The sequence below is a fragment of the Mesoplodon bidens genome (genome assembly GCF_964165515.1).
Source record: "Mesoplodon bidens genome assembly, chromosome: 2".
Lineage (NCBI taxonomy): Eukaryota > Metazoa > Chordata > Mammalia > Artiodactyla > Ziphiidae > Mesoplodon > Mesoplodon bidens.
Window position 1 is genome coordinate 27,906,334 of NC_138177.1, and position 14,286 is coordinate 27,920,619.

A 14,286-nucleotide genomic window follows, 5' to 3' on the forward strand; every position below is an offset into this window, starting at 1 on the left:
ATCTGCAATTCACTCATAGTCGTGCATGTGCAGTGCAACATGCACAGCAGCATGTAGGGCCCTGGTTGCAGAGACAGAGGAGGGTAGCTCTTTGCAAATCAAACTGGTTCCATTTTTCCTAATTCAAATACTGAATGCTGTGGATATTAAATATACATGTAGCTTTTCATACACTGCAATTATTACTATTCAGCATTAACTACAGTTGGCTACAGATTCTGTTAGCTTTATCCTCATGCGAAAAGGAATGAGTCTGAGTATTTCTGAGATGCAGATTCAAGGGGCTGTAAGCATGAACGTACTTCCGTAAAAGTGGCAAAAGCCTTGACTATATCAGCACATGTTAGAAGTACTGATCATCAGACAGTCTCACAGAAGAGCTACATATTAGGGTAATCTTCCCTATCTTTAGGAAAAGTTTTTGCCTACATTATTTCATGTGACTCCTGGGTTATTTTAATTTAGTAGTTTACTGTTTTGGGGTTTTTTTTTAAATAAGATAAAGGATATTTTGATGGAGTAACAGATTCTTAAAAACCATTTTCAAGTTTAATCCCAAAGGAGGCCATTCTTTTCATCACCTAGGCTTCCGTTTCCTAATTTATGAAAAGGAAAAGTGTGTATCTTCATGAGAAATAATCTGTGATACTGTGTTCTTTCTAGATGAATGGTATGCGTATGCCACATTGATATAATTAAAATCAGTGAGCAACTAATAATATCCATAAAGGATATCGCTCCCGAAAGAATGCATCCAGTGATAAAGGAGTGCCACCTAATGTTCAGTGTGGACTTCAACATATCCAGGCCACACAGCCATGTGACAAACACTACCCCTCAGTTGGAGCCCTGAAATTATATATTAAATCATGATAATTTTTCAGAGGCCCTAATTGAGTATCAAAATAAGAATTATGACTTCTTGAAGAAAATTTGTGTCACTCATATGCTCTAAAAATTGATTTTTCAAAAGGAAGTAAACAGTCTTTACTTTTCTCTATAGCTACAAAAAAAAAAAAAAAAGAAAAGAACAAGAAGAAATTTACTCCTAAAATACTTTAAAAATTTAAACACCTTGGTCTCAACTGCAGTAGACTAGAAAGAGCCCAAGCTTCCAGGCTAAACAGGTTCAAATCAGGGCCCTCCCACTCAACAGCAGTATAACCTTGGGTCTTTCAAACCTGAGACTGTTTCCTTACATGAAAAGAACTTAATTTACAGTAGGCATAAAATAAATGATAGATATTAGTTATTAAGAAAAGTAGGTCTCCCATTATGATTTATAAGCTAATAAGTCAACTTAGTTTTTAATAGATCCCCTTCCAGTCATCAGGGCTTTAAGAAATGTTTTATTGAAAAGACAACACATGCCAAGTCAACAATTTCATCTCTCTCTAATCCCTTGAATAAAAAAAGGACCTAATCTCAGTTCTTTTCTGATCCTTCCCTCAACCAGTCCCAAGTAAGTTTAAAGCATTTTTTTTAGCCACTGAAGAAAATATCAGGTTCAAACAGCAACTCTGATGAAAGAAGAATAACATGCACTGAATTCTCTTCACTTGCTTTCTAACATCTAACACATTACATAGCAGGGTTTTAAACAATTTAAAACAATAATTTTTTAAATCCAGTTGAACTATTTCAAGAATATCTTCCCCATGACATTAAAAAAAGGGGAAGGGAGTAATCTGATGTGTGTGTGTGTGTGCGCACGTGTAAAAGAATCTTTTATTTTTAACCCTTGGATTAATATCATCAAATTTTATTAATTTACCTTTGCAATTCTCAAAAAATAAGTCTCTTTTGAGCCTAATCTTCTCTTTAATATTACAGATTTATTGTTTGTATAAGTGACAATTTAGCTGTAACCGATAAGAACAGTTTCATGGCAGGTCAGTGTATTAATTAGGAAGGTCTTTTAAGCACACTGTTACTGTGGGCCTCCATGGGCCAGGCCTGGGAATGCAAAGGAGCATAATATTGGGTTGGCCAAAAAGTTTGTTCAGGTTTTTCCATAACATCTTACAAAAACCCGAATGAACTTTTTGGCCAAACCAATAAATAAATCCTGCTCTCCTGGAGCTCACTCTCCTCAGCACATTACTCAGTCCTCACTCTGAGAACCAGAAGGCAGATGACAGAGATGAATTCCCAATGCATGTCTTTGAAAGCAGATGGAGCCCCTTCTCCACCAGCACTGCATTCCCAGGAGACTAGGCCTTCGGGACGGGGCAGAGGGGATCGTGGAGACGGTAGGAAGGACAGGCAGGGCCAGAGACGTCGCTACCTCTTTCTCTCTCCTGGCCTTGGGGGTTTCTCTCTCTTCTCTCCTGGATTTTAGATGTCTGTCCCTCTCCCTCTCTCCTGGTCCTGGATTTCTTTCTCTCCCTCTCTCCCTCTAAACTTTGGACAGCTTTCTTTCCTAGGGAAATAAAAGGATATTTAAGAAAATAGAGAATAGCAAAGGAAAATAAGGCAAACAGTGTAAAAAAGGATCATAAAACAGAACTGAAGTTGGTACTTACTGATATGGTATTGAGTAAATAAAGTTTTTCATTCCTTCCCTTATTTAAGAAATTAGAACTATAGCAGTATGGAGTCAGTCACATCTACATACAGCGATGTACACCGCATCTAGACATGAGCACAGTGTGGAAGCAAGAGCATCTCACTGAGGGAGAAGACATGTGGGCCTCTGAGTACTTCCCAACCTAGCTTCCTCATCTATAAAATTTAGGGATAAGACTAGATTGGTGGCTCACAAACATTTTCCTTTTTTTTTCACCAGAACCTACAATAAGAACTACAATTTCCACTAGAACCAATACACGCACATACACCCTCCACAATGGAAAAAAAGTTCCATGAAACAATTCTTATCCTAGAATGTGCAATGTACTAATATTTTACACTGTTTTTAAAGGCTAGTTGCTATTCACAATTTAGAGTTCATAATCCACCAGTGGGTCCCAACATCAGTTTCAGAAACACTGGTCTTAACAAAAATCCAAAGTCTCCTTCAGCTTGAAGAGTTTATGATTTCATACCACATAGGGCTTATATGATCTGGCCTCAGGCTACCTCTCAAGCACATTTCTGCCACTCTCTCCCTCACTCTCTCTGCTCCAATCTTACTGGCCTTCTTGCTGGTCCCTGGACAGAGCAAGCAGGCTCCCACCTCAGAATCTCTGCCCAGACTACTCCATTGCTAGGGTTATTAGGCCTCTCTACAGTGTCACTTCATTCAGCTCTCTGCTCATATGTCAGCAGTCTAGAGAGGTTTCCCTGACCATCCAATAAATACCACCTCCTTCTACTTTCTTCAATCTCTTCTCCCATAATCTAACTTTTCCATAGCACTTATCAATAATTAACACTATATTACATGTTTGTTTATTGTGTGACTTCCCACCCCCAGAAATTTTAGCTCCATAAGGGTAGGACTTTGTCAGTCATCGCTATATATCCTGGGTGCCTAGAACAGTGCCTGGTATATAATAGGAACTTAAAAATAATTGTTGAATGAATGAATGAATCTAGAGTTCCCTCTCAGAATACAACAGCCTACTGTTTGAGACTTAGAATTCTAGATTTTCTCTGGTGGTAAACAGCCCTTGATCAAAAAGAGTTCTCCACTCCTGGTCTTTACCAAAGGGACAAGCAGGGAAATTCAGTGGAAAGTTAACTTCCCTTCTTTTCAACTACCTTTTCAGAGCATTATTATTCTTCCTTGAATGTCTGTGCTTCTCTGCTCTCTACTGATTTTGATATTCCTCCTCACATGCAATTCCTATCTCTAAAGGACATTATGAATTAGTTCAGAATCTTAAATGCCTTAAAAAAATGGAAAATATTATGCAAATATCAGGCACTATCATTATTAAACCTGCAGCTGTTCAATGCTTCTGTCAGGTGTTAAAATGTAAAAAGAAAGTGAAGAGGGGGAGAGAAACGAGAGTAACTGGAGGTGCTACTTTAGGTTGAGTGGACTAGGAAGGCCTCTCCCACAAGGTGTCATGTAAGCATCGGAAAAAGTGAAGAAGCATTTCAGGCAAATGGAATAGTAACTGTGGCTGAAGTCCATGTAATTCTGGGGGAAAAAAAGATGTACACTTTTAAAGATGTATATCTCAAAAGGTTAAACCAAAAAGAATCTGCTTTAAAATCATATTAATAAGCACACCTCAAGTACTTCCCAATAGTCACCAGATGTGTGTGTCTTGTGCCCACTTACAACTCACCCAAAGGGACATCTGGGTCAATAGGCAAAAATGTTCAAAAGAAAGAGAAAGAAAAAACATTTGTTAAGTAGGCTGAAGCTTCAACAATGAACCACAGTGACACTTTCCTACTGTTTCCAAATGCCTTCTAGTAAATTTAAGGAATCGATGTTGACATTAACATGCTAAGTTTAATTTGGGATTTATATATATTCAAAGTTGAAGAAAATGTGAAACTCAGTGAATGAAAAATAACACAGAAAAAGGTGTAAAGTTAACTAATCTTTTTTTTTTACATCTTTATTGGAGTATAATTGCTTTACAATGGTGTGTTAGTTTCTGCTTTATAACAAAGTGAATCAGTTATACATATACTAATCTTGTTTTTAATTAACACTCCTACATAGTGATTAGTCTCTCCTCTCTGTTCCTACGTTCAGCAGGGGTCTCTATCTTTTTTTTTTTTTTTTTTCCGTACGCAGGCCTCTCACTGTTGTGGCCTCTCCTGTTGCGGAGCACAGGCTCCGGACGCGCAGGCTCAGCGGCCATGGCTCACGGGCCCAGCCGCTCCGCGGCATGTGGGATCTTCCCGGACCGGGACATGAACCCGTGTCCCCTGCATCGGCAGGCAGACTCTCAACCACTGCACCACCAGGGAAGCCCCAGGTCTCTATCTTAACACCTGTCAATAACAACAGTAGTAGCAACAGCTAACATTTATTGGATGCTTACAATGTATAAAGCATTAAGCTAAGCACTTTATCTCTTTTAATCATAACAATATTCCTATGAGGGAGTTAGTATTATTATCATGTTCATGTTACAAATGAGGAAATTGAATTTCTCTAAGTTAGTAGTACAATGTTACAATATATCATGTTTCTCTCTTCCCTGCCTTCCCTCTTCCCCCAAGATTGTGAGCTCCTTAAAAGAAAGATCTAGTCTGATTCATCCCTGTATCTCAGATTTATGGCATGTAGTAGGAACCCAGGATGAGTACAAGAAGCTCTGCCCCACTTCTACGTAGCTTCTTAGTATTTCAATTTTGGTTCTAAAAATGTTCTAGTGATGCGTGCCTCGACCTATGTGTGTACTGAGAGTCAAGATAAATTCTCAAGGCCATTACTAGATTTTAAATGGAAATTCCAGGGAAAAGTGAGCATATTATTATAGGATCCATTCTCCCTTTGGAGATAAAATTGTTAATAATTTAATTATGAAAAATACTCAAATACCTAAGATATACAAATATTCACCTTTCAGAGATTTGGGCAGATATAGTAAAATTCAAAAAACTACTTAAAGAGCAAGATGGTTGGGCTTCCCTGGTGGCGCAGTGGTTGAGAGTCCGCCTGCCGATGCAGGGGACACGGGTTCGTGCCCCTATCCCGGAAGATCCCACATGCCGCGCAGCGGCTGGGCCCGCGAGCCATGGCCGCGGAGCCTGTGTGTCCGGAGCCTGTGCTCCGCAACGGGAGAGGCCACAGCAGTGAGAGGCCCGCGTACAGCAAAAAAAAAAAAAAAAAAAAAAAGAGCAAGATGGTTTAACGTAAATGAGAGACCTGTACTTGCCACTAGATGAAGGGATCTTCCATTTTTCCAAAGCCCTATTTCTGAGCCTCTGTAGCAAGAAACAGATGAGGCCTAAAAAGGGCTCCTTTATATTTTCACAATCAAATTGTTGAATAATAAAATTTCAAGACTACCAGTAATAAAAGCAAATAAAACTTAGCTCCCAGCTAATCCACTTAAGCTTGGCAGAAATTCATGGATCTCAAGATCTAATACTACTAAACACATATCAGACATGCTTAGCTGTCTCCTCCCAAAAGGACATGAGAGTTATTGAAACTGGTCGCAAGAACTATTCCTGCCATCTCCAATCCCATCCCTTTTCCCTGACCTTTTACTTCTTCCTTAGGAAAATATATCTCTAATAGAAATTGAGGAAGATGGTATTTAATATACTGATATAAAAGTAAATTTTTAAATGTCCACAGAATTGGACAGTGACACCACTAACCTCAAATATTTATTTCTGAAACTTGTTTTAGATTTTAATCACCTTCCATTCTCCCCAACCATCTTCTCATTAGGTAGTAGTTTGGTTAATATGAAAATAATAAATTTCATATGTATAGTACATTACAGTTTATAAATTATTTTCACATACATTACCTCATTTGATCCTCACAAAATAGGAACAGAAATTATCACTCTGATTTTATGGATGAGAAAACAATTGCCCAGAAAGATTACATGTCACACAGTAAATAAGTGCTGAAACCAACACTACAATAAGGATTGAAAATTTTCGATTTCTAGCTCTACACCAGTTCCTTTGTACTACAATCAGCTGCTGCTTCAAAACAGACAAGAGAGAACTGGATAATCTGTCTTTGAATAATAGTTTAGAAAAGGTTACTCCTATCTTCATCAGTATATACAGTCAATAAATTTTGAATTGTAACAATTTATGAAAGATGTGAAATAATTAGAGAACTATTATGGATAAGTATTAACAGCATTTTTCATCCATAGAAAATTAGTGATTTATAATCTTTCTCTCTCAATATACTGGGTAAAGAAAGTGAAAGAGTTCGAATCCATTGTTACATGTATGTATTAAATGTATAGAAATATCAGGTTAGAGATTAGGAGAAACAGGCACCATGGCACACTGCTAATAGTATACAAACGGGTAAAACTTTCTGGAGGTAATTTGGCAGTGCATATCAAAAAGATTTAAAAATGCACATGGCCTCTCACCCAGTTATTCTATTTCTAATTTATTCTAAGAAAATAATTATGATGTGAGTAAAAATGTATCTGCAAAAATACATTTATTATGGCGTTAAAAGACCAAATTAATAAATAGATTGGTTAAACCAGATTAAATGAAGGAATATAACGTAGTTCTTAAAACTGATCTGGAAAAATGTATAAGACATATTAAGTGAAAAAAAATTTGTAAACAATGTATGCAATAGGATCACATTTTAAAAGAGATATATACATCTGTGTGTGTGTATATATACACACATATGTGTGTGACTGAGATAATATTCTAAAATATTAATACTGATTGTATATAGTCAGTGATATTACAGATGCATTCAATTATATTTTTTCACTTAGCTATTTTCATATCTCTAAAAATGACTACATTTCTACAACAAAGTTAAATATTATATATATAAATTAAATATATATTTTATGTTTTGATACATTATGTATTACCTGTATTTTATATATTACATAAATATATAAAATGCATATAGCATATGTATGTTTAACTTGTACCAGAACTATGGAAAACAAAGAATGAAATTTAAATTTACATATGTCAGAAAACCCTGGAGCCATTATGCATGTCTACAGAAATACATTTTAAAGAATAAAGCAACATGAAGAATGAACAGCACATAGGATGAGTCAGGAGAGATAACAATAGCAACTTAATTAGACAAAGTGCCTAGTATCAGAAAATAAACTTGAATTGGGCAGTACATTTTAATAGCAACAATTTCTCACATCAACTTAATAGAAAGTCTTAAAATACCAACTTTTGGAAGTGAAGTAGCTTAGATAGTTTTTGCAGGAAAATGAATATAAGGATCATAGGAAATGTTGGAGATACTTCTGGAGAACAAGGGACTTCAATCTTATGCTACAGACCCATTAAGAAAGGTATCAGGTGAAATCACAGCAGAACACATAATATCCCTAATATCCATGTAGGAACTATGATGCATACCCACCTGGAATGGGGGGCTCTGCCTGATGCATCTTACAGAAGATATTATGGAAACAAAAGGTCCAGTAAAGGGCAATTAAATTATGAAAAGGCAATTATAAGGGGAGAAATTAGTCTCTAATCTTCAAATATAAGAGCAGGACAAAAAAAAACTTTCTTTCCAAAGTTTACAAGATCATAAATGTTACAAATGAAAATAGGCACTGAACGACCAAACTAATATGGCCAACATTTAAGTAAGTCCAGATCCAAGGAAAATAAAATATTTTGATGGAATAGGAAAAATGTATGAGATACATTATCCTATTGCATTTAGAATGAAATCCAAAATCCTTCCCTTCCTGCCTTTTGTGACAACATGGATGCAACTTGAGGGCATTATACTAAGTGAAATAAATCAGACAGAGAAAGACAAATACTGTATGATATCACTAATACGTGGACTCTAAAAAGCCAGACTTATAGAAACAGAGAGTAGAATGGTGAGTACCAGGAGCTGGGGGAAGGGGGAAATGGGGAGGTATTGGTCAAAGGATACAAACACCCAGCTAGAAGATGAATAAGTTCTGGGGATCTAATGTATATAGCACGGTTATTATAGTTAACAATGCTGTATTACATACTTGAAGTTGCTAAAAGAATAGATTTTTTTTCCTCCAAAAGGGTATTAGCATGTTTAATAGCATTCTCTTATTACATTTCATTATTCATGGCCAGTCCCTGAATCAGGGGCTGGTCAATGTACAATGTAAACAGGATACAATAGCGGAAACATTTTTTAATTCAATTTTTTGTTATACAGGTAATACCCGAATTCACTTCACTTCATTTGATAAAAAAATAAAACCACTGCAGTTCAGACTCAAATTCCCTTTGATCAGCTCTCCAAATCCAAAACTCTCCCCTAAACACAGAGGTGACCACTGTTACCAGCTTGTCTATATATTTGCCTAATATTTCCATAGGGAATACATAGTACTATCACGTGGGTTTGTATTTTGCTGGGTTTTTTTTCTTTTTTTACATACACTGGAAACTACAAATATTCTGCAACCAATTCTGCAACTAAATTCACTAAAAAAATTCTTATCTGTCTAAGTTGGTACATATAGATCTATAACAATCTCCTTAAATGCTATATAATATTCCCAGCATGGACACATCATGGTTTACTTAGCCATCTCCCTATTGATAGACATTTAGGTAGTCTCCCATTACAAACAGCCCCTTTCAAAGGCTGGAGACTTCAACCTGGTCCGCCTGGTCCTATGTTCCTACCCCTTGCAAACAAGATTTATCATTTACATTGTGTTAAGTGCACAAAATAGCAAAAGTGTCCTTAGGAACATTTTATAACAAATTCATAGTAATCTTTTTGTCAAAATGCTAGGTCCCACTAAGATGATTTCTTTTTTTTTCTGTTTGTTTTTGGCTTTTTTAAAATATACAATTGACATATATAACATTATATTACTTTCAGGTGCACAACGTAATGATTTAGTATTAGTATATACTGCAAAATGACCACCACAATAAGTCTAAATAACACCCATCACCATATATGGTTACAAAATTTCTTCTTATGAGAACTGTTAGGGTCTACTCACATAGTGACTTTCAAATATGCAGTAGAGCATTATTAACTATTGTCACCATGCTGTCCATTATATTCCCATGACATTTATTTTATAACCAGAAGTTTATACCTTTTGACCACCTTCATCCTTTTCACCACCCCCTCCACCACTCCGCCTCTGGCAACCACCAATCTGTTCGAAGAGAGTAGATCTTAAATGTTCACATCACAAAAAAGAAACTGTAATTATCTAAGAGATGGAGGCAATCATTTTGTAATAGATAAGTGTATCAAATTAACACATTGTACATCTTAAACGTACACAGTGTTATATGTCAATTATACCTCAATAAAGCTAGGGGAAGAAAGAAAAGATGGGGGACAAAAAGGCAGAAAAAAGACAGGAAGAAAGATAAAGAGCTACAAAAGACAGGAAAAAAAAGATAAAGAGGAAAATTGAGGCATTATATTCACCAGTTGCTATGCAGTTTTGCAAATACAACTGCTAAAGAAGAATGTAACAAGCTCTAGACTGCATTCGTAATAAAATATATAGGGGAAAATGTTTTAAGTTTCAGGTTTTTATTTTAGGCTCTCTACTTTCTGATTCAGTTGTAGTAAATAAAATCCTGCCTAGCTTTCAAACTTTAGTTCCTCCAAGTTAGCAGTTCAAGTAACAAGAGGAATTCTGGATGGGGAAGAAGCATGTGGCAAGACAGTACACCTATTTAGAAAAGACTTTATAAAGTTGAAAACTGAAAAACAATTCATGGAATAAAATCCTGTTCTTTATTCAGCAATCATGAAACTCTCTTTGAAGGCTGTTTTAAAACAACACCAGCTTTGAGACATTTATTTAGTCTAATTCTTGTGGAACATAGTTGATCATCTTTAAAGGCCTTATACTAGCATCTCTTTATTAATCACAAGAGTCTTGGAATTATCTCTATTCTCCGTATGCACAAAAGTAAATAAATCGATGACTCTATTATATTCTTTATCTTAAACAGCATGCATGTGAGACATCCTTAACTACGGTTGCCTATCTCTGCTTCACAAGATACAGGTGATGCTAGAATTTGAAGCCAGAACCCAATTCTGGTGCTAGAAGCTAGAACTGTAACAAACCAGATGCAGGTAATTTAATTGCAATGACCAGGAAGCCACACCAGCAGAGCGAACAAACTCCATCCTCAGCTGCTTATGGAGACCATCAGCTTTGATAGAGTACAGATGCCCACGGCCAGACTGAACACGGAGAAAGGACATCCATTTCTCTCTTTTTCTAGAGGCCTACTCTTTCTCATAAAGGACTGACAGCAACTGACGTAAGAGAAAGATTTGGATGCAGAAAGAAATTTGAAAATTCAACTCTAGTCAATTTTAGGCTTTCGTTAAATTCAGAGTTTATCCTGCCACACAATAAGATTGTCACTAGGTCAAAGGAGGAAGAAGAGATCTGCATGCCTTGAGATTTCAACTGTTTTGCCATTTAAAGTGTGTCTTGCTCAAAGTACATTTTACCTTGAACTTTGTGGATCACGCGTCACAGTAAGAAATATATTCTGCGTCATAACCCAGTACACATAACATACATACAATTTAAAACAAAAGTTTCATGAAAGCGACCCTTACTATAGGCAATATGGTAATGTCTATTTCATGTGTCTTCTTTTTTAATGCTGGCTACATACCACAAATTAATTTCATGACTGAATAATGGGTCACAACTATAGTTTCAAAAACACTGCTGTAGGGCCTCCCTGGTGGCGCAGTGGTTGAGAGTCCGCCTGCCGATGCAGGGGACGCGGGTTCGTGCCCCGGTCTGGGAGGATCCCACATGCCGCGGAGCGGCTGGGCCCGTGAGCCATGGCCGCTGGGCCTGCGCGTCCGGAGCCTGTGCTCCGCAACGGGAGAGGCCACAGCAGTGAGAGGCCCACGTACCGCAAAAAGAAAAAAAAAAAAAAAAAAAAAAAAAAAAACACTGCTGTAGTACATACACGTGGTCCGCCCTTTACCTACCTCTCTACCGGAATCTCACACTCCACCATACTCCCCCCACTGTTGTCACCCACACACCACCTCATAATCTATCAATAATAGCGATTCTTTTTTCACATTAAACCATAAGATCAGTGCCTGCAATACTCGAAGCTCTTTTGATCTTTTTGCTAGTGCTGCCTAGAACCCTTCCCTCAGATCATTGCACTTTATCACTTATACTTCAAGCCAAAAGTCTCTTCCTCCGACGAGCCTTCATTGACCACGCAATTTCTCAAAGAGCCACCACACACAACTCGAGCCAGGACAGAGGGTGCGAGGAGGAGTTCACTGCTCTTAGGGTTGTTGGGGAGTCTGAATGACAGGCACCAAAAAACAGTATTTCACAAATATCTGAGTGCCTAACATGATATAAGCAATAGCAGTGAACAAAAGAAAGACCCATTCCTCTAACAGTTCACAGTTTAGCAAGTGTGACACATCTATGAGCAAATAATTTCGACTGAATATGGTAAGTACAAGTTTGAGGGGCCTTTGTGGTAACCAGGTAGAGATGTCCAGGAAGCAACTAGGCCTTAACAGGTCTGAGATGAAACTGAAATTTAAGAGTGAATGCTTAGGCATTAGTAGAACTCTTGTGTGTGGATGAAATCAGCCAAGGAAAATGTAGAGACTAAGAAGTGAAATTAATTAAGGAGTGAGTCCCAGAAAATGACATTTTAAAAACAGGCAAAGCCAGTGGAAAAAAAGAGGGAATGCATAACCATGAGCTTCAGTTGTCAGAGAGGCTAAATAAAATAAATTTTGAGAAGAAATTACTGGATTTAGCATTTAAAAGGCCGTTTGAAATTTAAGCAAGAACGACTTCATGAAGCCATTAGAGAGGAATTCAGACAACAGAGTGTTGAGGACGCAAGTGACCGAGCAGAATTTGATACAAATGGAAGCACTATGCTTTCCAGCAGTTTACTGATAGATTGATGGGAGGACTGGATAAACACAGGAAGGGGAAGGGCTTTTGTTTTATTTCACTTTCTTAAGATGTATGACTTGAACACCGAGGAGAAGGAAATGGAGAGGAAGAGGCTGAAAGCACAGGAAAGAAGAACTATAACCTGAAGCAAGAGTCTTGTAAGGAATGGGAGGGAATAAGATTTAGGGCAAAGATGGAAGCATTACCCTTCAACACCTGTTTCTATCAACTAGAAACACAAGACCGAATGATGGGTAAAAAATATAGATCAATATATAGGTTGGGGCATGAGGTTAAAGAAAGTGACTGTTAGACTCTGTCATCTGCTTAGAATGGAGGGGAAGGGACAGGGTTTGTAAAGTGAAGGTGTGGAAAGGGCTCGGAAGGAAAAGGGCGGCAGAAGATTGGAGTAATAAAATGGATTGCTGAGGGGCTTCCCTGGTGGTGCAGTGGTTGAGAGTCTGCCTGCCGATGCAGGGGACGCGGGTTCGTGCCCCGGTCTGGGAGGATCCCACAGGCCGCGGAGCGGCTGGGCCCGTGAGCCATGGCCGCTGAGCCTGCGCGTCCGGAGCCCGTGCTCTGCAACGGGAGAGGCCACAACAGTGAGAGGCCCGCGTACCGAAAAAAAAAAAAAAAAAAAAATGGATTGCTGAGTAGTACTGGAGAAGGGGTGGCGGGTGGGCCTCTGTTAAGTTCATAGCTATACTCATCTGACAATAGTCATCTCTCTATCCTCCAGTTCCTCACCTGTAAGTGTTTAAAATATTTGGTAATTAAGTGAATTAACTAGAACCCTGGTGTTTTCAAACACGTGACTGAATTAAAATGATCTACAGGCTTTTTTAAAGTGTAAATACGGAGCCCCATTCCTATTTATTCAGAATTTCTGGGGGTGAGGCTCTAGCAAGTGAATTTTCCAGAAGTGATCTTGAGGGGCATTCCTGTTAAAAAGCACGGACCTAGAAGGTAATCAACTGGCTAGAAGAGAGCTAATGCAAAATACAGCTATCCCTATATGGCCCTTAGGGTGTGGGACAGTACTCGGCCACTCAAGAAAGCAAAGATTTCAGGAACTAGGGAGGTTCGGATCAGTAATGAGAAAGTTATACATACACCACAACATACTATTAAATGAAGAGCGTTAAGGTGAAGTTGGGAGCTTGAAAAAAAATGCAATGATGAAAAATGGAAACATTTTAAATGTTTCTTCGAAATAATCTCTCACCTCAGACTATTAGACTCAGTGTCTTACCCCTAAACTTCCTGTCACATTACTCTCAAGGCTTAGCAGTACCAAAGTGGAATTCAGAGTGCTACAAGAAATAGGGAAAGAGGAAATTGCAGGGACTGCTCCTGTAAAGGGAGAAAGAGATAACGGCGTGAAGGCAGATGGGACGCGGACGCCTCTCAGTGCCCAGACAACCAGGGACCTGGGACGCGGAGTAAAGAAGACCCCGGAGCCGTTCTGGCCTCGCCTGGCACTCACCATCACCTCAGGAGCTCAGCACAAGGAAACAGGTATGGTTGCGACAGGAAGTATACAACACCAACACCAACGCCGGGTTACTCTGGCAACAGAGCTCCACCTACTGCCGTACTTTGTGTGGGCCGCCCTGCCCGGCCCTTCGTCCCTATTGGCTACAAGTACACTCAGTTCCGCCCACCCAATCGACAGACCCGCCCTTTCACTCCGTCGCCTGGGGCGACGGAACACCGCCTACCTCGTGCCAGCATCATCACTTCCGTTTGGCCGACAGAT

General features: G+C 38.5%; 1 protein-coding gene across 2 annotated transcripts in view; it reads right to left on the reverse strand.

The window, feature by feature from the left end:
• NME7 (NME/NM23 family member 7) overlaps positions 1–14,108 on the reverse strand; it is a 261,463-nt gene extending 247,355 nt beyond the window's left edge. For both annotated transcript variants that reach the window (XM_081226166.1, XM_081226165.1), the window contains exon 1: positions 14,014–14,108. In XM_081226166.1, coding sequence (XP_081082292.1) covers positions 14,014–14,016 — 3 coding nt within the window. In that variant the 5' untranslated portion in view covers positions 14,017–14,108. The remainder of the gene's footprint in view (positions 1–14,013) is intronic.
• Between the last annotated feature and the right edge of the window lie 178 nt (positions 14,109–14,286).